This window comes from Bacillus rossius, chromosome 11 (genome assembly GCF_032445375.1).
Source record: "Bacillus rossius redtenbacheri isolate Brsri chromosome 11, Brsri_v3, whole genome shotgun sequence".
Lineage (NCBI taxonomy): Eukaryota > Metazoa > Arthropoda > Insecta > Phasmatodea > Bacillidae > Bacillus > Bacillus rossius.
Window position 1 is genome coordinate 6231726 of NC_086338.1, and position 26904 is coordinate 6258629.

Genomic DNA, 26904 nt, shown 5'->3' on the forward strand with positions numbered 1-26904 from the left:
AAACATTTGACCGTATTGGACGGGAAATCACATTGTTCGGATACATCTTAAGCAAGTTTTTAAATACTGTATTTTACCCATTATAAATACTACATACACAAAGCATTCTGAATGTAACAGCGGAACCAAAATCATGCAGTTTTTATGCAAAATTTTTTCCCCTCCAAAATTTTACGGCCTGAAATACGATAAAACAAAGTAACTTTGGCGTGGGACAGATTACATAAACAGAAAAAATAAATAGTACTCAAGTAACTGTCAAAAAAACCTTTATTGATTGTAATTCCTTATTAACATAGCAATAAAACATCCGGCAATAAGACAACAATGATGTTGCGTTACAAACATGAGATAGATACTACCACATAATTGATACCAATACACAATTTGAATATGATGAAACACAAGAACTTGCATTATAAATAAACTAAAACTAAATCACTTAATACCTTGATAGGGCATACAAAATAATTATGATTTCTCCAAGTAGTTGATTACTAACCGCTAACAATCAGTCAATGACAATGAAAAAACTAAATCTTGCAATACTCACTTGATTAACTAAAGTGATCAACAGAATGCAAAGCAAGCACAAACACAACACTCAAAGTCCATAAAGTACAATGTCCAGGTTGGGACTGCCACCAAACCTGATGGCCCCGAGGTTCCCGCGTGCGTCTTGGGGCAGCATCACCTGCGGGAAACAACAGGAACAACTGCAGCCGTCACTGGGACACCAGCTTATGGTTTTATCTTTAGCCATTTAATGTTTAAAACAGGTGGTTATTGTTTTTTTTTTTATGAATACTGTTTATTCATGAAAATTGCATATTACTGAACACACATATCACACACATATTTTTATCATTCTTATTTCACCATGTGTCAATTTGAATGATACATAATGCACTTTAAACAATAAAAATTATTCTGTGAGTACTTGTTTGAAAAATGTACCATTATCAAAATGTAATTGTAATTACTGGTAACAGTTGTAACATCATAAAAAAATTTAAATAAATTTTTCCATCTCTTTCATACATACAATATTGTAAAATTATTTTTGTTAAAACACATTACATTCATTGAATTTAATATATTAAATATCACTTTTTTTGTGATTTAAGATCTGATTAATAATGTTACTTAATTTCATGATAGTAGTTGCATGTCAATGTTTTATGGTGGTATACAGTGAATTGACATACTTTTTGGTATTATTTTCATTTTATCACAAGGCTATAGCATAATCCTTGAACATTCATACTAATCGTGAATACTAAACACGAGGGATGGTTCAGCAGGGCGCTGCAGAGGCAAAGCACTGGTCTGGGTGCTGCGACGAGACTCGCTTAAGATGGATTCAAGCATAAACAGATGCTTTGTGTGCTACTGATGGAGTAAAGAATGATTACATGGTTACCTCATCCCTTAATTTAAAAGTATTTTTTTTTTAATGACGAAAGTTAAATAACAAAATACTTCTTACAAAATACAATTGTTGATTGTTAAATAAATCCTATAGTTACCCAAATAAGGAGCACTGAAAATAATTTTTGTATAGGATTGTATCATTTTTAAATTTTAGTCTGATTTAATTTTTTTAGACATTATGGAAAAATTAAAAATTGTATTTCAAGTTGTTTGTCAAACAATTAAGTAGCATTCCTGCACCTGTACCGAGTTTGCCAGTTTTTTTAAGCGTAACATCACAGGTATCTGTACACAGCATTTGGTAGGAGTGATTTCATGAATGGAACGGATGTCGCATGCTGCCATCTGTGGCGGATGGCCAGAACCAAAATTCACACAGACAAAGGGAAATGTTACAGTATTAAATGTTTAGTAAATTTTAACAAAATGAGCAGTATTTTAATTAAATTGTTTGTCGAAGATCAGGTGCAAACCTGGGGTTTGGGTATTTTTTCAAGGCTTTTTCACTTTTAACAAAGAACCATTTTATTATATACTTTAACATTTCGGTCTGCTAATAAAATGATTCACTAGTTGATGTGGCTGCTCTGGCAGCGAATTCTAGCAGTGGGTTTGGAAACTATGTGTGATTCATGTCGAGAAATGTAGTTCGAAACACAATTTGCATATGCTTATCACAAATGAGAACACAAGAATTTGCTCTTTACCGAGGTTCGATGATACATATTTCTGGCGAGTGCTGAAAGATCTGCTCACATATTTTTATGAGCCACTTTATTCTTTTAACAAGCGTACTATTAAAGCATCAGTATTTATTGTCAGCGTTGGAGTGGTGTGAGTTGTGTTCTGTCTTTATGTTCCACCCCTCCTCTGCTATTGTGCTGTGTCTCTGTGAAATCATAGTTACACCCTCACTGTGTACGAGGGCTCTGCACCATAATTTACCACAGTGAAAGTTTGGGCAGCTGAATTTAAATGTGGGCGTACCAGCTTGGGTGACGATGAACGTTTGGGACGGCTAAAAACTGCAACCATTGACGATAACACCAAGTGGTGCTAGACGACTGAATTAAGGTAAGAGAGATAGCAGAGGTTATGAACATGTCCAAAGAACATGTTTGTTACATATTGTTCGCACATTGGGTACCACGTTTGCTTATTCCAGACCAAAAATGTGTTTGAATGAACATTTCAAACACACTATTGGCACCGTTTAGGTACAATAAATCAGAGCTTTTGTGCAGATTAATTACAGTAGATGAAACTTGGTTTCACCATTACATTCCAGAAACAAAAACAGGGACAAAAATTGGATTGCAAAGGAGGAATCAGTTCTAAAAAAAAGTAAAGATTTCCTTTGGCCGAGAAAGTGATGGCAAATATTTTCTGGGCTAGTCGTGGAGTTGTCTTAATCGATTATCTTGAAAAAGGAAAAACCATGAGGAAAAACCATGACAGGAGCATACTACACATCATTACTTACCAAGTTGAAGGAAGAAATTGCAGAGAAATGGCCACATTTGCAGAAAAAAAATTTGTTTAACCAAAACAATGCACCATCTCACACCTCAGCAGTTGCCATAGCGAAAATTTACGAATTTTGGTTTGTACTGCTTTACCACCCTCATTACTCCCCAAATATAAACCCAGGTGACTTTCTCCCCCCCCCCCCCCCCCCCCCCAGGCCGAAAGTTGCGCTCGGAGGACAGAGATTTTTGTTGAATGAGTAGGCCTTCACCTTTGTAAACAACTGTTTTGCAGACACCCGTGCAAACGATTGGAAAAAAAAAAAAAAAAAAACTGCACGTCCAAAACTGCTGAAATTTCAGAGTATATTCCAAAGCATGCCAAAAACACATTCTACAATTTTTGTTGAGTGCTGTCAGACAACCCCCGTAGTTATGTAATATTTTACTGAGTATTTCTGTGAGAATACCGTGACTTCTAAACACTGTCAGCTGACAACGGGCGAGAGGGGCAGCTCACCCTGTTGACGGTGTGCAGGATGCCATTGGTCGCCATGACGTCGCAGTCGACCACGGTGGTGCTGCCGAAGTGCACGCGGCCCTCGTAGTCCCGCCGGGCAGGGATGGACTTGCCGCTCAGGGTCTCCACGTTGGCCGTGAAGGGCCAGGCCGACGCCCCGACTCCGGAGCAGCACATCGCCTCTGTCAACACCCGTCACGCGCTCCTTTATTTACTGCCCGGTTCCCTCGCCCTGTTGCGCAGGCTTTCCTTGGTAGCTTGGCTTCTGGGTTGTAGCCGCGTCCTGGGCGACATTACAGTCACCATCCGGGAGCAGTTACCTACTGAGGTACCTCAGTACCTACCTAAGTAGGTAACTGCTCCCTGACGATAGCGACTGCAATGTCGATCGAAACATCGGGGAATTATTCGCCAAGGACGCGGCTACAACCTAGAAGCCAAGCTACTTTTTCACAAGATAACTTACACTGCACGTTACCAACAAAATTAATTAAATTAAACATACATTACATGGAGCATTGGCTATAAAATGTTTCCCTGCACAATATACACAACATAACCAGCATGCCAGTCTGAAAAATAAAATTAATATATTTGTTTTATCAAGTTTTGGAATGGTATATTATTGTTTGTAAAACTGAAATACTATTGGTATTTCATTTTTCTTCAAGTTAATACACAATGATTTTTATCCCTTTTAATTAATTAATTAAAGTAAAAACCGTATGTAGAATACTAATAGTAGTTTATTATTAAATTACATACCAGTTTTAAGACATTAAGATACTACTGTTATGGTAAGTAAGTATGGTCTATTTCCCTGTTTTTTCAGTTTTTGATTACACTTACAGTGAAATTCCATTACAACGTACTTCAGAATAACGTATCTTTCAGTTCAACGTATGATTTTAAATTCCCGCTCAAAACACCAATGTAAACAATGTAAAAATATTTCACTTTAACATTAAAAACGTATCCTACCTTTCAATACAACGACCATTCTTTTCCAGTTATCAGGAAAATTTTACATAATAGTTACTGAGTTTGCGCAGGGGATCTTTAATATAAAAGTACATTATGATTAATTTTTATCACTTTCAAGAATCGTTAACAAGTATAAAACGTAAACAAACATTGTATCAACGATTCATAGAATCATAGTACAGTATAACGCGCCATTCTTCCTCCATGGAAGCACTTAGTGCACGAGACGATCTAAACAATCAATTGCTGTCTCGTCCCTCTTCAAGACAATTGTTTTTAGCTGCGCCATCTTTTGGTTATTTAAAGAGCACGTTTTAAAAGTTTAAATTACTGCAGATACAAATGTTAAATAAAAATTATATGTTAACTTATATACAAAATAGAAAATCCAATAATGTTAATTTATGCAGGTTAATTATTGAACTGTTTGGTGTCACAATATGGCCGACACGCTTTGTTTTGCCATGAAGGTCGGAATTTCTCCTGGCACAGCCATGCTCGCGATGTGCGCTACTAGTGCAACACTATGGTTATCAATGGATGCGAGGTTTGTATACGTTTGACGTGGAACGAGGCAAACAATATTGTTGATTGAATATTTTAATCAGGATGGATGGCCAAAAAGATAAAAAGAAACGCAAGCAGTTTACTTTGAAGGAAATAGTGAAAATTTTAAAAGAAGTTGACAAAGGCAGAAAAAATGCATATTTGGCACGGTCGTTTGGTTTGGTGCCCACACTACAATGTCAACAATAATAATGGATCGCAAAAAAATTATTAAACTGTACGAACAGTCATCTTTATCTGCTGGTCGCAAGAGACTTCGCCTAGGTGATAACAAGGGAATTCTATCCCAATAAATGTACATATCTGCAGAATAGTTTAACCCATTTGTCATTTTGTGTTCGACAGATATAAATTTTGTATTATATAGGCCTAGAATTTAGGCTACTGTATTATGTTCAGAAATTTTTTTTAAAATTCTTGTTCTACAAATATTTGCTTCTAAGCTAATGTAACATTTGATCCTCTACTACTTTATTTTTAAAAATTCAAAAATACTACGTATTAAAGGTAACTTACAGAATAAAGTACTTTCATTACTAAGTATAAAAGTTGAGGCTTTATTGATGTACTTTATAACGAGATTCTACTGTATCTCTATCTACATCTATAGTCCTATATATCTATGTATCTCTCTATCTGTATTTATCTCTTTATATCTACATACATACCTCACACTACTGTATCTCTATGTATTCTATATGAGGGTACTGATTGCTTCGTTGTTAATATCACACGGGTGTTTTTTACTTGTATGGGAAAATTAAGAATGATAAGGCATCTAGTGCATGGCAACAATGTTAATAGGCAATAGGAAATAAAGTTCTAGCGCTGCGGCATTGTCAACACACACTTCGTACGTGTACTGCATGTTGTGTCTAACCCTCTCCACAGCTACTGTGACCCACCTGGCAGGATGTGCTGGCGCAGCATCTGCTTGGCCAGCTTCTTGTCCTCGAGCAGGCGGGCCAGGTCCTGCTCGTCCAGCCGGGCGAACACCTCGTCCGTGGGCGCCAGCAGCGTGACGGGGTCCGTGTCGCGCAGCTCCGCCTCCAGGCCCGAGCCCTGCGCCACACACCTCGCTGCCGTTACTCTACTGATCACAACTCAAGGGATTTCAATTAGGATATTATTACACAACACTGATCATTGTTTTTCAATTTTACACCCTTGAAGCACATACAGCTCCAAAAAGGATTGGGAAGGAGGTGGAAGGGGCGACAGCCCCTCCCAAGCCCAGATCATGTGTATTTTTCATTTTGGAAGGTACAAAGGGTACATTACCACTTTTTTTATGTTTTCCCATTACTTGCACCACTTTACAGTGGCACCTCGCTATTACGAGAGCTGACAATGGCAGGAGAAATCCTCATAACTACGAGTACTTGTGATAACCGAATATAGAAGATTTAAGTCCAAGTTAAAAATCATGAAGCTTCCCAAAATGTTTTAATTTCACACCATATCTCAAAACTGTGCACAGGAGTGAAAAAACGCATAGAATAAAAGTTTATTACTACAGGAGTCGGGAGTAAGGGGAGGCATTTGCCTACTCCCCCCTCCCCATAAATATTTAGCAGAATGCACTGAACTACTACAAGACAAAAAAAAAGATTTTGAAGGAAAGTTCAGATGCTATTGTGGTAAGACCAGAACGTTTCCACAATTAAAAAATGGATCGCTACAATAACTGCACAAATTGCTGGGAATTGGTTGCTGAGTTATGGATGAAATGTTGCTATTAGTAGAGTGGGAACATGCAATGAAAAATAATTTCGTTACGGCACGGTTCAAAGCAGCTACGTAGTAGTTGGAATACACGCATACTGTGACCCAAAAACCTGTCGAGATAGACACAAAGATTGCTTGTGTTGCCAGTTGTCAAACTGTGTTGTTTGTGTGTGTGAATGCAGAGAGAGAGAGAACATGTTTGTCACCAGAGTCCCGCCCACTTCCTACCCCTCCTCTGACCGGCTGCTACCTGCTAGTGATACAGTCCGCTGGCCTAGCCACGCTGCATGTGCCCCCTCGCTTAGCAATCTGTTTACTACGTGAACTCCTCCCCCCCCTTGAATATGCCATTTAAATCACTCGTACTTACGAAAGGGCCAAGAAGAGAGCACTCATAATAACCAGTTCAATGTAGTATGATTTACGTAGTCAAACTGACGGTGCATTACAAAACTGTCATAACTTTGAAGGTCTTGTAGTACCCCGTACTTGCAATTACGAGGTTCCACTGTATTTCGGTCCTGTTTTAACCTTATTTGTCTCAATGCAATAAATTCCCTTCGATTACAACATGCTAAAAATTTGCTTCCCCTCGCAATTTACGCATCTGTTTATGCTAAACCTACATGTATTTGTTATTCCGTGTTTATCATGTACATCATACATACTTTTGTGTGAAATACCAAATCTAAAATGCTGTTAGGAACACTTAAGTGTTAGTTCCTTAATTTTTCCATTAAAAACAGTACTGACAATGCCAACACTTACCAAATAGCAGATTTTCATTACAGGCTAGCACACGATGCTAGCACTACAGTTTATTTATAGTATTTATCTTTGTCAACGTACGTTAATCATGATATGGTAAGTAAAAAATTTAAAAATAAATAAACGTAAAATTTTGATTTTTACTGTAAGTAATTAACTGAATTTTTATCTGTAGTTTATAAAGATGGCAGCATGTAAAAGATGGAAAACGTTCTCAATTGATGAAAAACTAAATATTTTTAAGTGCGCAGACGAGCACAAAGGTATTCGTGTTTTACTCGATGAGGGGTTAGGTGTTCTTATCTCAACTCTGAATAGAACTGTGACAAATTGTAAATTGAAGGATACACAGATCAGTGTATGTAAGCTACATATACAGAATATAAATATGGGCTTTTCAGGTTAATTCTTATATTAAGATATGCTTCACACACAAAAAATGAATAATTATGTGTCTATCAGAAATGGTATGTTCAAGTCTTATAATATCACAGTTATGTGAGCAAAAAATAATTTTTCATACATTTCCCACATATTACACTTTCCTGCTTTTTACAACATTTTAGACATCCCTTTTAAAAGTTTTAGAAAATGCTACCATATATTTAGGATGACTTAAATACTTAAATTCTGTGTTAAACTTTTTTATGAAATAAAAGTTGATTTAAACTAGTGGTGCACCGATATGACTACCGATTACCGATTCGATTACCGATTATGAGAGCAATAATCGGCAGATACCGATTCAGTTACCGATTATAATTAAGAAATTTTTTTAAGTGTAATAATGCACACAAAATTTTTTATTCCCATGTGAATTTAATAACAAGATTAGGTAAAATCGAGAATACAGTTATAATAACAATATAAAAATATATAAAATACACTATTAAGTCATTGCAAAGTGTAAATTAAATTATGTAACTTCTATTTATATTTGTTATTGTAAACAACTTGAACTACAGTCTAATAATTGTAATTTACAATGGGTAAGTTTTTGTTGCGGAAAACTAGCATTATTATTGACTATCACATAAGGTTGCATCAAGAAATTACCGTTTGACAATGTAAACATGCCGCTTTATTTTGTTCACTTGAGTTTATAGAAAAATGTTTCCACACTTCACTTTTTTTCTCCCTACTCGCCATCTCACTATAATTATATAAAAATGACTAAAAACCGATACTAGCACATGTGATTTTATTTATGTTGACTGAATATATAAAATTATAAATACTTTTTCACTCTTCACGTCATACAAATAACAAACAGATAATGTTACCAAAGACGCCCATAACGAGTTTGTAAAACGCAGTGATAAAAACTAGAAGGTATCGGGACCACGATTTTGAACCGCTACTATGACTCGAAAAGATTGATTGTCATAGAATCCACTGCAACTGTTTGTGGTATTTTGATTGCGTGCCATATATTTTACGTCTCTGGCTATAGGTAATGTACAAGGCCACTAAAAAAAAGGCGAAACGTAAATAAACGTGTAGGAAAAATGTCTTTTTTATTGTTCGATGCAATGAGATTTATTAAACTTAACGAAATATCTGTAATTATGATATGACGGAGTTAGATGAATTTTGTAATATATACAAATATTACCGTATTTCATCCTAAAATGTGCAACAAAATATTACACGGTAAAAACCTACTTAATTACGCCGGGACGTAAATAATCGGCAAAGTAATCGTTAAGATAATCGCCGATTACGATTAATCGGTAAGTACCCATAATCGCCGATTACGATTCATCGGTATCCGCATCGGTGCACCACTAATTTAAACCATTAAAGTTCAGTGTTTGAAACAGTTAAGTTTGTAAAGGCCAATACGTATTTGTCTTTTTAAGGTCAAGTTTTGCACCTGCAGCCTTCCTCTGTTCGACAGCCCCTCCTCACGAGTGTTCCCCGAGTAGGAACCACCTCGAAGCCTCGACACTTTCAACACTCAATGTTGTTACTACAACCAACATTCTAAACTGACCAAATAATTTGCATTTCCTTTAAAATAAATAAAATAAACCTGTTAAACACGATGGGGCTGACCTTGATGATGCTGCTGAGCGTGGAGAACTTCTCGTCGGTGTTGACGATGTAGAGCACGGACTGTGTGGGGGGCAGGAGCAGGCGGTCCACGGCGTGGATCACCCCGCCGCACGCCTTGGTGTCCTGGCGCAGGAGCCGTGCGCACTGCACGGTGATGCGCGACGTCAGCGAGCTGAAGAACGGCAGCTGCGGGCCACACGCACGCACACCGCCCGGTCAGCGAGGCCCTCGTGTTCCCGCATCACAGACAACCAACTAACTGGCATTGCACTCCTTGACTTCATCCCCATTATGCACACAGAAGACAAATAAGACAAGAAAATATTAAAATTTTTTATTATGAAATCTAGCATTATAACCATGTGTGTAGTTTTTATTTATTGGTAATTTTTTTGCAGGGATTTAAATTACATGGCTATGCACAGAGGGCTTAAAGTAACGTGACCTCCCAGATTACAATTAGCATTACAGTAGAACCCCGATTTAACGAAGTGCTATGGTTACCGAAAATGTTTACTCTAAATCGATGTTGCGTTAAATCCGATTTACCGATTTTCAATGACCCCCGCACTCATAATCGCGTCCCTACGTTTCCATATCGTAGACAGGGTCGACGCCGATATCTTGTGCTGCCGTGCTATCTCCGACTTTGTCAACTTTCCATCTTAAACGTTTTTGATCTCGCTCGTACGTCCCCCGGTTCGTACGTACACCTCAGTCATACGTACAGATTTTCAGAAACCGTGAGAAATTAGACAAAAAAATATGAAAAGTGTAAGAAATACGTTAAAGTTTATTAAAATACCGTCGCAACCTGCAGCGTTAATAACAAATACGAGCTACATACGCATTGCGTCACAGTAAAAAATTTAAAAAAAAATGGCCGCAAATAGATGGAAATTTACCGTCAATAGCGCGCCGTACGCGGAGAAAGGTAATTAATTGTACTCGGTCAGCTGTTACAGCGCGGCGTAGCCGCCGGCGGGCTCTCTCTGTTCGCTGAGCTGCACATGCACAGTATCTCACTCAACGCTCCGCCCAGACTCGTGACCTTCCATCAGCAGCCAGCCAATAGACGCGAGCTTAGCGGAAAAAAAAATAAAAGCTCCACTGCCCGTGTCCCAGGTTTTTTCCAGTTCTAATACCAGTAACATAAAGGAATCGTTAAAAAAAAAAAGTAACAAAGCCGATATCCAAAAACTGTAAATAAAGTCATGTAAAGTAGAATACCGCCGATGCACGCGGCAGTGTCTAGCCGAGCTCGGCGCGTCCACTATCGCACGAAAAGCCGTCTCAGCTGTCATATTATCTTACCCGCCCGCACGCACGAAAAGCTGCTGTGGTAGCTTCTGCGAGAGCGTAAGAAACTCGTCCGGCCAGGCTGGCGGTAGCGGCGGCTTGACGTTATACATGACGTAACGCGACGCTTACCTCTCCCATCCCCTGCTAATTCTTCAAGGCTCATCCTTCCCAGAGCCACAAACCATGTAAAAACACCCCCTCCCCTTTTACCAACTAACATTTCAAAACACTCCCTCCCTATTTCAACCTTCTGCGTGAGAAACTGTCAGCATCCTCCTCCCCTCCCACACCGCGTGCGACAAAAGCCAGGTTGTATAGTCCATTCTCGGCAAAATAAATATTTTTATGGGCTTATACGACTGTCCTTCGCCGTTAATAAATACTTTATAAGTTTAAGTTATTATGATACAATTTGTTTGTTAGTCACACAGCAGTTTCTGCTGAAAAATCACTAATACCTCGAATTTTATTGAATAGAAAAATTTAGCAGGGCCGTAAATATATTTATTTTATTGCATAGTTACTTTTCCATCTGCATTCCAGCGTGTTTTTTTTCTTTTCTTTTTTTACGCTGCGAAGGGACGTGGAAAAGATAATTGCTTGAGCTGTCAAAATAAACATCGCTGACGGCAAGGGCGGGAGAGCATCCTGTCCGTCTGTCGCTGTGATTATCTACTCCAAAAACATGTCACAGCATTTCAGGATAGCATTGTTCTTATATCTTTCGTTTATAGCCGAATGTTTTCTACCTGATCCACACAAGTTCCTTCGACACGTTTTGAACGAAAATAACCAGCCGGCTAGCATAGCCGAACTCGCGTTACGCGAATTCATTTAGCGCCAGTATTTTAGTATTTGGATATATTTGGAGAGGGGAAGGGGGGGGGGGGGGGGTCAAAATTGGCCCGAAATCTCTATTGCGACAATTCCGTTTATAAGTCCGTTTTTCCGGAAACCGTGAGTGGTCGCATCAGCGGGATTCTACTGTACCAATAAAAAAGCTAAAAGGTCGTCAACAGGCAGTGTAGTCAATTCCAATCGCAATCTGTAGTCAAAATCCAAGAAGAAAAGCAAAAAATCGAAGTCCGAAAAGCACATATAAAAAATGTATTCCAAAAACTAAACACCGCGCACAAAGCTCATACTGAGAATAATGATAATGGCGTATTGGTGTGACGTGGTCACAAGTTGAAAAAACCTGGAGGATGGGAAAGAGAATATTTGGAAACGTGTGATTATTGGCTAGCACTGTTACTATGTGGGCGTGATTGGAAGATAACGTGGTGAGTCAAGCCAGGGATAAAGTAGGGGGAGGGGAATGCGGACAAAGAAACCCTTCATGACGTCATGTGTCGCGGACAGTCTATCTATCCAGGTGCACAGCGCCCGCAGTTTTTAAGCAATTTGAACATTTTTTTTTATTTTTTCGTGTTTGGACAGATGATGCAAAGGCACAAATTAATATATAGTACCTCCATTCTATTACTGACACCACAGAGTGTATTTTTTAATAAGTTTACGTCACAATTTACTTTCATTTTTTGGAAATCTATATTATTATTTTAATAAATTGGTGTTTTTTTTTATGGTTCCTAAAACCTTTACGTTAAATCGCTGTTTTCGTTAAATCCGTGTTCGCAAAATCGGGGTTCTACTGTATTTTATGGTTTTATTTTTAGGCCAATTTCATTTTTAAAATGAGAGATTTGGTGTATTGTTTTTAATTTTTAGGAACACTGATTATTTATAAAGAACACAATTTTCAACAAATATGACACTTACTTCACACAAACAGTGTCACTTTGACAAATACATGCTGTACTTTAACAATATAATAATTTGTAATAAGCATGCATAACTACTGGAAACTGAAAAATTTACCAAAGGCGTAATGTAAAAATTAGTTTCTAATAACCGTTGCAATATATATATATATATATATTTATATATATTTATATATATTTATATATATTTATATATATATATATATATATATATATATATATATATATATATATAGACACACACACAGTAGAATCTCGTTATAGCGAGCACGGTAATAGCGAGAACACGGCTCTAACGAGGTATTTTTGAGGAATTTACGTTGAGATCGCTTGAAGCGCGCTTTTGTTATTTGTCTGCTTTATCTCCACTCCTCTCGCTCGCCACTAGACATCTTGCCGTTGACGCCTGTCACATTCTTCAGCGCCTGTCACATTCTTCAGCCGTGCAGTCGCCACCTAAGTGCGTGGCTTTAAAAATAGAATCCCGTCCTTTCTTTCTTTTACCAAACTTCCGTTAGTTATCTGTGCCGTGTGTAGACAAAGTTTGAGATTGGAACAGAAACAACGTAAGAAAGTATTTTTTACAAATTAGAAATATGTATGTTTTGGTTTTTATAATCGCGTATATTTTCACGTTTTTTTTGTTACCTTAAAAGAGACAATATTAAAAAGCCGCTCTAATGAGATTTCATAGTTTCTTGGTTAACAAAAACTATTAATTGTTTATATTATATTTATTATTATTTACGCGACGTCATACTGCACGCGTACACAATACGACTGGATTCGTTGCTGCAACATAACATAGCAAATTATGCGGTATCAGAAGTAACGAGTAACGTAACAATAGTAACGAGTACTAATTGTTATAGTAACGAATACATATGGGTACACATTTTTTCGTTACTTTTACACCTCTAGTAGGCACTATCGTATTTATTTCCGAATCGCTAGGACAGTTTTCTTGTAACTTTTGTTTCGGTCAGTTGTTGGGGTATTTGTCCGGGAAAGGGGTGGTGATAGTTTGAGTTTAATCCCAAATTTATTTTCTAAAAAAGTTGACAGGTTTCTTTAAATGAAAAAAGTATAGTTTTCCAGCGACTAATTCGTTTGAGGCGTACGTGCGTTGCCGCAGCCGCACTCCTGCTTTTTTGTAAGGAAGTAAATCGTCGCGCTACACTAGCACCATCTGTTAGCTACATCCCAAACCAACATGGCCGCCAGCAGACAGCCCGCGTCGGCAATAGATAGCAGGACAATGCTGCGTCGGCCACGGGCTGAGATGCTATACTTACGTGGCGTGGTAGGGTATTCTGGTTATTTTGACGCAATCGGTGATCGCATCCGTACGTTTGGGGTATCGTTTTAAAGAGAATTCACACATCTGCTCACAGAAGTTAAGATTTCGTTAATATAACCTGTTATTTTCCAATTATACAGGTTTAAACACAATTTTTATGCTATTTTTGGTTAATTTTTATTTTTTGGGGGCCAAAATTTGTCCAATTCGGTATAGCGAGGACACGGTTATAGCGAGGATCAAACCCGGAACCGTGAAACCTCGCTATAACGGGACTCTTAAGTGTATACATATATATATATCTTTATATATATATTTCTTGTGTGCGTGTGTATGTGTCACTGAACTCCTCCTAAACGGCTGGACCGATTTTGATGAAATATTTTGTGTGAGTTCACGGGGATTCGAGGATGGTTTAGATTCACAATTGGATATTTTATCTCGATTATGAGTTAAGAAAAAACTAAAAAAACACGCTTTAAAAGCAAAAAAACTAAGCATTGTTGATAATTAGCCTCCATGGCAACGGGCTTTTGCATTGTTGTTGCCTTCTGCGTAAACATGGGAAAGGTTTTTGGTAACGGCAGTGGCGTGCCCAAGAGGAGGGGTATGTATAATGAGAAGATACAAAATGTCCAGCGTAGAAATACTTACCACCATATCCATATCTCACAAAAAGTACATTTGGGCAGGACAATGTCTGTCGGGTCCGCTAGAAAGATATACAGTACAACCCGGTTCTAACATTCCCGTTTTTAACATTTTCCCGCCTATAACACCATTTTTTCATGGTCCCGTCATTTCTCCATTTATCACAATGCTTTAATTTCCCGCCTGTAACAATATTAAAATTTCTACATTCCCGCCTTTAACGTTCAAATTTGCTTTGATAACTGCCACAATTTGCAGTATCCCTTCCTTCAAAGTCATAATTTAGAGCGAAACCATAGCTAGAAAATACAGCACGCATATACAAACATCAGATGTTTACATTTGAGTATTTCACCATAGACGTGGTATACACGCACTCCACAACTTGCACCGGATCGACTATCAATATGGCGTCCTGTTCGCTCTTATTGGCCTATGACTTGTTCCTTTATACTTATGATGCGCATTTTGTGCACTGATACATGGTCGGAAACAGTGCTACTATAGTCTATGGTGCTGGTTTTTGTTTCAAAGGTTTAACACCTTGAGATGGTTAACTGTTCTATGGATATATTCACGGCTTTTGTTTGTGGTTAACCTTTACCGTAATTATTTATTTTTTTTTTTTTTACTTATTGTAGTCACGGTCATATTTAATTAAAATACGCCGTATTGAAATTTTATTCAGGTTTTTGTACGGTTATAATGGCCGATAAATATAAGCGAAAATATATTCTGTAGCTGAAAAAATTCAGTTTATTAACCAAGTGGACAGGAACCCCAACAAAACGTGTGTTGTGATTGCAAAAGAGTTGAATATTTCTGTTTCGACTCTGAACTGTATCGTACAAAACATTTTTTTTTCTTTAGCATATTATTAGGTATTATCTATAAATAAAATTAACCAATTTTCCACTCTATTGCTGTACTTAGTGTAATACTCCTGTATTTTGTGTTGTTTTACCTATACTTTTTAATTTAATCAATCCACGTGTAATTTTTACAAAGTGAAGATGATTTCCTGCTTATAACATTTTCCTGCTTATAACATTTTTTTATGTTGGTCCCTTGGAGAATGTTATAACAGGGTTGTACTGTATAGAGATATATATGTAGAAAGATATATAGAGAGATAGAGATATAAATATAAAGATAGAGAGAGTTATAGAGATATACATAGAGAGATAGAGAATTAGAGAGATAAAGAGAGATGTTTAGTATACGTTTAAAAAATTGATTGAGACATTGCAACGCATGCCGGGCATTATCTAGTGTGTGTGTGTGTGTGTGTGTGTGTGTGTGTGTGTGTGTGTGTGTGTGTGTATATATATATAAACTTTTTCCACTATAATTGTGGTACTAACCCCATGCCATTTACATACTTTGAATTTAAAATTTAAAATATTAAGAGACTAAAATTTTTCTTAAAATCTTATTTTAATTTTTATTAAATGTTCTGATTAACGTCACGATAAGTGATAAGAGATAAGTGATAAGTGGAGCGAGGGCGACTCACGGTGGAGTAGAGGGAGACGCGCAGGCTGCGGTCGGCCAGGCCGGACTTGAGCTGCATGTTGTTGGCCAGGTCGCAGGCGGCCAGCTCCGGCCCCGCCGTGTGGTACAGCAGCAGGTCCCTGAGCTGGTCCTTGTCCTCGCGCGCCCGCTCCAGCGCCCTCTTGGCGTGCGGCTCCTGCAGCGCCGCGTCCGTGGGGGCGAACACCGTCACGTTGCCCATGCCGTCCAGCGAGTCCGCCAGCCCCGCCTCGCGCAGCAGACCCGCGAACACCGTGAGGTTTCGCGTGTCCAGCGCGTCGCTGATGGAGCGCGCTGCGGCACACATCACCCTGCTTTCCTCGACTGTCCCACCACAGTACTACAGTATTTACATTACATCAAACAACATACACTTACTACAGTGGAACCTCGCTACTACGAGAGCTGACAATGGTGAGAAAAACTCTATTAACAACCAGTACTTGTAATAACAGAATATAAAAGTCAAGTTAGATTCTGGATCATCCAAACAATCTTAATTACACACCGTAACTTGAAAACGGTGCACTATAGTGAAAAAAAGTGTCGGATAAAAGTTGTAGCAAATTAAATTACGAAAAGAAAGTGTCTATATGGAATTTTTTGTATCTACAACAGTTTTTGATTTAATAACGAATGAAATTGCCTGATACAAAGACCGGTGCCGTTCAAGGTCATGGAGGGAAGGTATGTGAAGCGGTGGAAAAAAAGGAGGGAAGAAAGGAAGGGTGTTGGCTGGTCTTTTATTAGATTTACCCCTCCGCCAACTTAGGAGGGGAAGCAACTGGCGCCGCCAACAGACAGAGAGAGGGAGGGAAAGAAAGAGAGAGAGCACATGATGTTTGTCACCAGTCCTTCCTCCCCTCATCTTTGCTTATACCTTCTAAGGACCCAGTCCTTCTGTATTTACTGCGTGCACACTATTTTGTCAACTGACTGTGGTTTTCCTTTATTTGAAGATGCCATTCAAATCACTCCTACTTACGAAAGGGCCAACAAGGAGGCACTCGTAATAACCGGTTTAATTTAGTATGATTTACGTAGTCAAACTGACGGTGCATTACAAAACTGTCGTAACAAGAAGGTCTCTCGTAGTATCCCGTACTCGTAATAACGAGGTACCACTGAATTAACAATACCTTATTAGGACTGTCTCTCTCTCTCTCTCTCTCTCTCTCTCTCTCTCTCTCTTTGTCTCTGTCTCTCTCTGTCTCTTTGTCTCTGTCTCTCTCTGTCTCTTTGTCTCTCTCTCTTTGTCTCTTTGTCTCTCTCTCTCTATACACACACACAACACACACACACACACACACACACTATATTGAATCGAATATGAATACATATAAAAATCAAGTTGATCGCGAAAATGAATATCAAATTTGAATAGTAAGATTGATAATTAAAATTCCACTAAAAACGTTTTTCACATCATGTTACAACTTTTGGAAAATTAGACAAATAATACTAAAGTGAAACCTTGATTAAGTTAAATCAGTTACAATAATTATATAGAAAATGTTGGCTAAAATATTTAAATTATGAAATAATGGTTTTAAATTATGTAATTAACCTAAATTAAAAAACCAACCAACCTTTCAATTTAGTTTCTATTTGCCTATTTTTCATAACCTGCAACTCTACAAATTTTTCCAGAAATTTTTTTTATCGGCAAAATACCTTGAAATCCATTGAAATCTATCTTTTAATAAACATCCTTTTTTAAAATGTGTTATTCGCTAATTAGTGATTGAATGAGTTCATATTTACATTTTTAAACCTTAGTTGTTAATGAGTTGTCGTTAACGACAGCCAAGTAATTTGTATTTTAGTTCATCAATATTATAAACCCAATTTTTGCTAATTTCATATGGAATATTAAAACATTATTTACATTTTGACGTAATGTCTTGTGCCGGAAATTAGGCATTTCGTCACCTTTTTAATTTTTTTTTTCTATAATTTTAAAATTTTTGGGGTTTCTTATTTTTTTAAATTTATCTGGTTGTTAATGGGGGTGATTTACTTTTTGTTAGGCCGGTGTACGCCACGGATTTAAACTTTGTGCCAGTGGACCGAAGCCCCTTCCCAGGGGGCCAATCTGATATTTTGCTGTCTAATGTGGACATGGTCAGCCCGGTTGAAATTTCTCTCGCCTGCAGTCACGTCCCGAGTTTGTAATTTTAATTCCCTGCATGACCGAAACTGCATAGAGCAGCTCCTGGGCTGCAAGCTGCTACCTTGTAGAGACCTGCTGAGAATAGCATGTCTCGTCACGAAGCAGTCTCCAGTGGAGCTGCGTTCCCACCGGAGTGGCGTTTTCTGTCCCCCCCTTCCTCTCTCTCCACATCACTTTAGTTCTGAGAAATCCAGGAGCGGTGACCTGACATGAACTTACCCAAGAGACCTAAAGAGACCTCCGCGAAACCTAGCGGCAGAAAAAAGCAACTTCACCCATGGTGGCCAGCGAGCCGAGACTACGCTCATGACACCTGGTGGCAAGTCAGCTCACCACGTCAAGTAGTTCCCCCTTACGCCGCTAGAAAGCAGCGTCGCGGTGCCATAAGGCACCATGCTTTCTTCTCCCGACCTGTAGGAGTCTATTGTTCGTTGCTTTCGTTTCGGTCTGGTAGAGAGCGCGCATGTCGTGTTCTTGTCACGCCCGCCTCGGACTCCGGAAATCTTCGGCTTAGAACCGAAACTTCCCCCCTCCTCCCTAGGGCTTTAGCGCCTGTTTTAATTAGAAACCTCGTCCGCCCTCGGTGACTCTGTCCTCTGATCGCGACTACTGACCACGTGTGCTCGACGTCCTCTGCGCTAAGAGGCTTATCGCGGGAACGGCGAATTTCGGTTGCACTAAAGATGTAGTCAGTTGCTTAAGGGAAGTGATCCCATTTGTACAGTAGCCAGGCAGAGGTAGTGTTTAGAAAAGTCATGCATAGTTAAATTTTCTTTTAGTTATATTTTTAATTCTAAAGATTCTGGTTTCCTTCGCGCATCCGCGAATTTTCGGTTTGTGTCATCCTGATGTCGGCGTGAGACACCTCGCGAGCCCGGTTTCCACACCCTGTTTGGTGAGTAATCTTTTTTTTTTTTTTTTTCCCAAATTCCCGTTGTTGGCTTTCGCGCCAACTGTGTAGGACTGTCTGGACGCAGGTCTAATTCGTTTTGAATTTGGGCTGTGTTTCAGACAGGGTCGAAGTTACGGAGGAGAGAAATTACTCCCCGCATGATCTTCGGGACCATCCAGCTGATCCCCCCCCCTTGTTAGAAGAGTTTGGCCGGCAGTCCGAGGTCATCCTGGAAAGACCCGGGTGATATAAAATATATATGTATTTTTTTACTTAAATAGAAGGAACTAAAACAAAGATACCAGCGAGCAGTGTTTTAAGGACGTCATCCTCAAGAATCTGTAAAATCGAGGAAACTCATAAATATATGTAATTGTTGGGACATTCAAATTTGGTGCAATTTTTAAATTTTTGATTATGTAATAATTTTTTGTTAAGGTGTAATATGTATTATTTTAAATAATCTTGGGGCGCCCCCTTTAACTTGTTAATTACTAAGATTTTTATTGTCAGGTTTGAATAATACGAACACAAAATGCCTCAATAATAAACCAGGGAACCTATAGACCAAGCTACTTGTGTAGTGTTAATTTATTTATGATATACCTTCTTCCCTTAAAAGATCCACCAGCTCCCAAGTTGCTTGTGTCAGGGAAATCCAAATTATCTTGTTCTCCACCTCGTGCCACCTCTGGTCAATAACTAAATTTTTCTTATTTTTCTTACCCAGCAAGTTTCCAAGGCTCCTTTTAATCAATTTAAAATAATTTAATTTTGAGGCACGAGGGGCGTTACAATTGGTAGCAGAGCATGGTTACGTCTATAGGCATACCTAATTTGAAAGGTCATACCTAAAATTAAAATTTAAAAAAAAAAAAAATTGAATAAAATTTTTTTTTTTATATTTTTTTTTTCACTTAGAATATTTTTGTAATAAGTAATTTGTGAACTGTCCGCTGATACACTTAGTAGCTAAAGTGACCATTGAATTTTAAAATTATCATAAGTTTTGCTGCACTTTGGTCTCGGTGTTTACATTTGAGCGCGCCCGAGAGGCAGCTGGCTGCCCGTCCGCGCGCGTGGCTTATCAACAGAGACGTGTCTGCTGGACAAGATAACCCCCCCTCCCCCCCCCCCACTCCCCTTGTTAAAGGCGCTGCGCGCCAAGGTCAGTCCTGCCGGCTGACGTGACGTTTCTTGTAGGTACCCTGTTGTGCAAGCTAACCTGACAGCTTGTTACACCCGAGTACACTGTTCATTTCCCGACGCGCGTAGTAATAATAATAATAAATTATGAAGGCACATACTTCCTACGCAATAAAGCAGTTGTTTTAATCATAAGCTATATTTAAGGGTATCTTCATTTTTTTTGAGCATATAATATTTAAATGCTGTATACATAATCTATACATAATTAGATTTAACATTTTAAGAAAAATCTCATGTTTAGTTTCATAACATTTAAAAGGGGTATAGACAATAATTTATAAACCTTCTAATTTTAATACTACTTTACTCCGATCATTTAATATTAGAAGTAATGTAAGCATAGTTACGTTATTTACTAGTGTACCAAGTAAGCTTTACTAGACATTATTCATAACATATAAAGATTTAATTTTACGAGAAGTTTATTTTGCAAAATTATCTAAGGTCAGAGACAATTATAATGACTATAAAAAGAAATAAGAATTTATCGTATTCTATACGTACAGGTTTACAGTCAATTTAATTCTAAAAGTAATGTATGCATTGATGCTATTGATTATTGTTTATTACTTTTCCAAGATTGGCATCCATCCATGTGCCTAGCTTTTGTTTAGATTTATTTCCTGATTACCCAATGAGAGGTGTATTCATTTTTCCCTCGACGAAAGGTTCTTAAATTAAGTTATTATGGTGTAGGTTAATTAACCATATTGTTTTTATAAGCTAGTACGGAGGAGATGATTGCCTAGGACGTGAAGTAAGTCCATTTATTTACGTTGACTATTTTAACCAGTAACTGAACTGTATATTCATAGTTTCTCAGACTGTATTGAGTATTAACTAAGTTTGTGTTATTGTTTCAATAAGATTTCTAATTTGTTTTATTTTCATTAAGAATTAAATTTTTTTGTTTGTTTCACTGTACAGCGACGTAAATAGAATTTGAGCACAGTAGCTGATACCTTTGTGCACCTAGATATTTAATGTTATTTTTAAATTCTATTAATTGTCTTGCTCACTCACTCTAAAATTAGTAGCTATTTCACATCATTATGATAGTATTATTATACATTGTTTTGCAACTGTGACTTCCACGGTGGCATTAAGGTTTAAATTTTGTGTTTTTCTAAAGTTGAACTAGGTCACGCTCGCCACAGTGCAGCACTATATTCAGGCGTTAAATCGCGAGAGGTCCTCTGAGCCAATGAGCCAAGACCTGGTCCTCTGAGTGAAATATCTCATGACCATTTTCGAGTGTTCTTTGGGTTCCATTCCCACCACTCATTTTTGGACGGCCTATGTTCAAACCCCCTCTCAGGCAGTGTGAACTTTTGTGCCCGCCATGGAAGATCCGACGGCGAAATTAATTAAGTTAAATTTAGTTATATTTGTTAGGATTATAATATTAGGTTATGATTTTATATATATATATATATATAGTTATTAATTAAATTTGAGTGTGAGGATTAATATTAATTATTATTTTATTATAACTACAACTAATAACTATATAACTGAACTTTTAAAATATAGTTTATCAAATAAAATATTTTTCAGAATCTAAATATTATGATTTTTACACAGTCTGTGTTTGATTTAATCTTTTTTTTAAATTCATCTAAATTCGTTGATCTTTCGGGTTTCGAACCCGATCTAACTCAGGGTGAAATTCCCTCGTAGGTATCTTTGCTTCAGCCTGTTGGTCTGATCAACCATCAGAGCTTGAACATATTGATCCTATGTAAGTTAATAAATGTAGTTTTCGGGACTGAGGTGTACTTAGCTTTTTGAGCAGGTATAAAATTATATAATTTAGTTTGATCCATCGTCAGAGTGTGCCGGGCTTGGACCCATGCCTTCGACTTCTTATGGACAAACGAATATGTACAGGGGTTTTCATTCCCATTTAGTTTGTAAGTTACGGGTCACCATACCCATATACAGGGGTTCCAATCCCCATATGTAGCTGAGTGCTCAAGGACGCATTTCCCTTGTTTTGGCCTCAGTAATTTCGGCTTTCCCTCACAGTGCCCACTTGTGAAGCTACATGATGTCCAACATCTGAGATCGACGTGATTCAAAATTTACTTTATTAACTAATTATGTGTGATCATTATATATAAATTTAGATTTATCATATGCTAAATATTAAAAAAGTCCATTTTGAGTCTCTTGACCTAACAATATTTTAAACTTACTTTAATAATATTACACCCAAAATAATTATCTATTATTATTTATTTTCTTTAAGAATAAGTGTTTTTCAAATAATTTAGTTTAAAGTGACCCCACTAGTAATCGAGATTATCTGTAAGGTATTACCACCTACATTAACAAAAACGTTTATTCATTTGCCTCTATCTCGACCCAACTCCCTCTCTTACTTAACGCGACTGCAGGTGCCGACGCGCAGCAGCCGTGCGTCAAATGTTAGTAGTAGGATACAGGCGAACCTGGTAGCTCGTCCTACTGAAGTTTTTGTTTTCTGTTTTTGCTTTCCCCTAAGCTCCGCTTTAACGCGGGGGAGTATGTGCCGTGTATTAGGGATTTAGGCACGTTTTATTTAAAATTTTGTAATCTTAAATATTTTTGGAAATATTTTTTTTTCTCATCTTATTTTCTTTACGGCCAGGCCCTCAGCCTCTGTTCTCAGAGGCGAGCTGATTTTCTTTCCCAGCCTCATGCTAGGCTAGCATTCTGGCTAGTATTTCTCCCGCCTCCAGGCACGTCGGGGCCGGTAACTTTATTTCTTCGCGTGACTACTTTTGCCTAAGAGCAGCTTGTGAAGCAGTGCTGAGCCCTGCTAACTCTGTCACGAATCGGTATAAGGTTCACTAGCAGCAAGACACGACAGGAGGATCCCGTGGGCCTTGTGTCCCACAGACCATGCGTTTTTTGAAGCCATCCTCCTCCTCCTGCTCACCCACCACTTTCTTCTCAGAAGTGTGGCCAGGGGCGACGACCGCACGGATACGTTAACCGAAGTCAAGGCCATCTCAGGCTTGACAGCCGCAGTTACGATTCTGGACTTTAGCGACACCTAGCGACGGCTGTGGTAACTAATGCCACTTGTGAGGCGTCGGCAGCGCCGACACTACCGCGCTCGCGCGGAGGTAACGACAACCTCTCTCCCCTCCTTATGTCTCAGGCCGCTAGGTGGCACCACTGGTTACTCCATTAACCCCCTAGCTTGACACACTCGTCGGCCACAAGTCGATTTATTAGTACTTCTGCTCGCCACCAAAGGGATAGTGCCTCAGTCACGCAGTCACTCCAGTAAGATCTATTTTTTTATGCCGGACACCTTCGGGTGGACTCGGTAATTTTCGGCTCAGAGCCTACCCCCCCTCCCATTCTCTAGAGACCCCGCGCTTATGATATTCTGGTGATATCCCGCGCTGAACTTACTTCGGTGCGCGCCTCCTGACTGACTGGTACCGTTTGTATCTGCGATCTTCGGCGAATCATCGACATCGTATATTATGTAGTCTTCTCAGACTAAAGGGATGGAGTCCCTATCTAAAATTATTATTAACCAGTCAGTAGTTTAGTTGAAAGTAGAGAAACTTAGTATTCTAATATAAATTATTTTCTCATTAATCATGATGACTTCCGTGGCTACCGCGAATCGTGGTTCGAGTTTGCGGAGACGAGACGCCCTCTCCTGAGCGCCAGGACCAACACCCTGTTTTGGTAAGTCTTGATGTCATCCCCCCCCCTTTTAATTTCCCTCTATTGGCCTTTTGCGCCATTTAAGTATACTGTCTGGAAACAGGTCTAATTCTTTGGAATTTGGACATCTGTTTCAGACAGGGTTCCAAGTTTGGGGCAACCAAAATCCTCTGCCAGGACCCACTGGAGTCGGTTCCTGAGCAGAATCCAACATCTTTAGGCCTACTACCTCCATCACCGTCTACCTACAGCCACAGGTGATACCCGCATAATTCTATCTTTTTATTCACGAACTCAGAAATAGTGTAACCCAGTTAAGACAGCGGACAGTAAAAAGCAGTTCGAGGAGAATAAATTTATATTATGTTTTGGAAGGACTATATGTACAACCTTTAAAGTTACCAATTTTAATTTCATTCTTGTTTTTAAATATTTTAATTTTTGTTATACATTCAGGGCCGGCCCTATCGTAAATAACGTTAAGGAATATCATATAATAATGTGAGTTATGTAAATAAGATCACTTATCTATGAAAAACAGACTTTACTAAGGAAAATTTAATCTATAAAAAAGAAAGAACAATGATTAATAAAATAAGGAAGTCTATAGACGTAACAGTTGTTTTTATTTATTTAATATATAATAACGATCCTTTTACTCCCAAGTATTTGTAGGGAGTCCCTAAATTTTCTTTGTTTACTCCTAGTGTCGCCTCTGTTGTTGACTTTTATAGTTATTAATTGAGGGCCCCAGTAATCAAAGCTTCCAAATCTTTTAACCTTATTATTTAATTATTCTTTAAGGGCCGTATTCCAAGACACAAAAATAAGGGTTTAGGTGTTGAATATGCGATACCTGTACCCTAACCATATTCCAAGTGCACGATAGGACACGGCCAGTACCTTATTTTTAGGGCACTGATTTTTGGTGTCCTATCTGTTGCCGTTTCGTTGCCAAAATCACGCGCATGCGCAGAGCTCACTTTTTCGTTGATTTCTCCCATATGGCTGAATCGCATCTGGCACCATTAACTCATACATAGTCATTTTAATTATAATCTGGGGATGTATAATGTGCTTTAGTGTGTCAAAAAAACTTTATAATAGCAAAAACTATTCTGAAATATATTTTATTACTTTAATGGTCATAAAAACAAATAATCAACAACTTTAAAATTACCTAGTGTGTCAAATAAAACTTTATAATAGCAAAAACTATTCTGGAATATATTTGAATAGTTTAATAGTCATAAAAACAAATAATCAACAACTTTAAAATTACCTGAGAAAATTAAAATTACGCCAATTAATTCGCACGATAGTGCTGCTATCTGTAGGATTTTGGCGTAGCAAATCCATCGATGGTTGCCAAACATCCGCTAGAATGCATTGAAATTAGTTTCTAGCCTCGTACAGGGCACAGTTTATTAAAAAAGTTGCTTTTTCGTTTCCTAACCGGAATTGGATTTGGACGCGTTCTGGAATACAGTCTGCGAGATAGGTTACAGTTGTATCCCAACAAGGTAGTGCTTATTCGCTACCTTACCTGAATGTTTTGGAATAACGCCCTAAGACACTTGGGGTATTACAAAATGGTAGCAGAGCGTGGTTTCGATCCACGGACCTCTGGGTTATGGGCCCAGCACGCTTATATAAAAAAATAATAAAAAGGAAAAATTTTAATTTTTTTGTGGTCTCAATTTTGTAATAATAACATTGTAAGCTGATCGCTGGTACACCCGGTAGTTATATTGCTTTTCTATTTTAAAGTTATGATTGAGTTTTAAAGCGCCGTGCGGACTTAGTCTGCGCGCGGCGCAAGAAGTCGCGGCCTCCGGTCCGCTAGCGGGCTGGCAGCGAGACGTGGCTTATCTCTCGCCTCAGCTGGCGTTCCTCCCCCCCCCCCTCCCCTGCTTGCCGCTAGAGCCAGCGACACGCCCGTTATCTGAGGGCGACGACACGGCCCTGTGCCTCCCGCACACCCCTCTCCCTTGTCCATCGTGGCAGACGACCTTGCGAGCGGCAGGTCAGTCCCCCGGTTGACGTATACAGGTTGGCAAGTCAAACTGACAGGGGAAGTTCGCGCAGTTGTCTGAGTAGTACGGCGACTTTATACGCAAATAAGTTTGGGCACATACCCCCCCACCTTGAAAGTGTGACTTACTCCCCGCGCATTGGGGCTAGTTGGTATTTGATATTAATATAGATAGCCTTATGAGGTATTTAAAATTAAGATAGTTGTTAAGGTAAATTTTTGTTTTAATTAGCAGTAATTTACGCCCAAGCAGTATGTTTAAGCCGGAGTTATTGCTGTCAGATGAGCTGACCTATGAGTTACAGCTACGCAATTTGCCCTCCAGTGGCAATGTCCAAGTCCTCAGGAAGAGGCTCAGGGCCACCCTTCATGATGGCGTGCCCACTAGTGTATCGAATTTAGATTTAGATGTAACTGAAGAATTCAACCTTGCTTGCGCCAAGTTTTATGATATATCGGCTTTCGTAAGCTATCTAGATGTGGAGGAAAATTTACCCAATGTCGAGCGACATATAGTCAGGCTAAAACATGTTACCCGACGTTTGCAAAACCTGAAACAGCTTTCGGCAGACCTTCTCCATGGAATTTATATAAAGGAGATAGAACGATGTTTGCAACAGACGGCAGGGTTCCACATAAAATTGGCGACGAGAGCAGCCTGTTTGGAAGACACACGACGCAGTCAGCATTATGTGGCTGAGGCACAGGCTTTAGGCATCGATTGTCCCGCCTTCCCGGAAGGGGACTCTCCTAGCTTGCCCCTGGGGGTAGAGCAACCCGACACGCGACAATCAGAAGTACGGGCGACGGTAAACAGACAGGAGAGGG

At 38.7% G+C, this 26904-nt stretch overlaps 1 protein-coding gene across 1 annotated transcript in view; it reads right to left on the bottom strand.

Annotated features, from left to right (window-relative positions):
• Positions 1–252: 252 nt before the first annotated feature.
• LOC134536603 (transforming growth factor-beta-induced protein ig-h3-like) overlaps positions 253–26904 on the bottom strand; it is a 134637-nt gene continuing 107985 nt past the window's right edge. Inside the window, exons 11-15 of the mRNA XM_063376378.1 lie at positions 16079–16389; positions 9526–9711; positions 5877–6033; positions 3421–3602; positions 253–694 (exon numbers count right to left, since the gene is read on the bottom strand). Coding sequence (XP_063232448.1) covers positions 605–694; positions 3421–3602; positions 5877–6033; positions 9526–9711; positions 16079–16389 — 926 coding nt within the window. The 3' untranslated portion in view covers positions 253–604. The remainder of the gene's footprint in view (positions 695–3420; positions 3603–5876; positions 6034–9525; positions 9712–16078; positions 16390–26904) is intronic.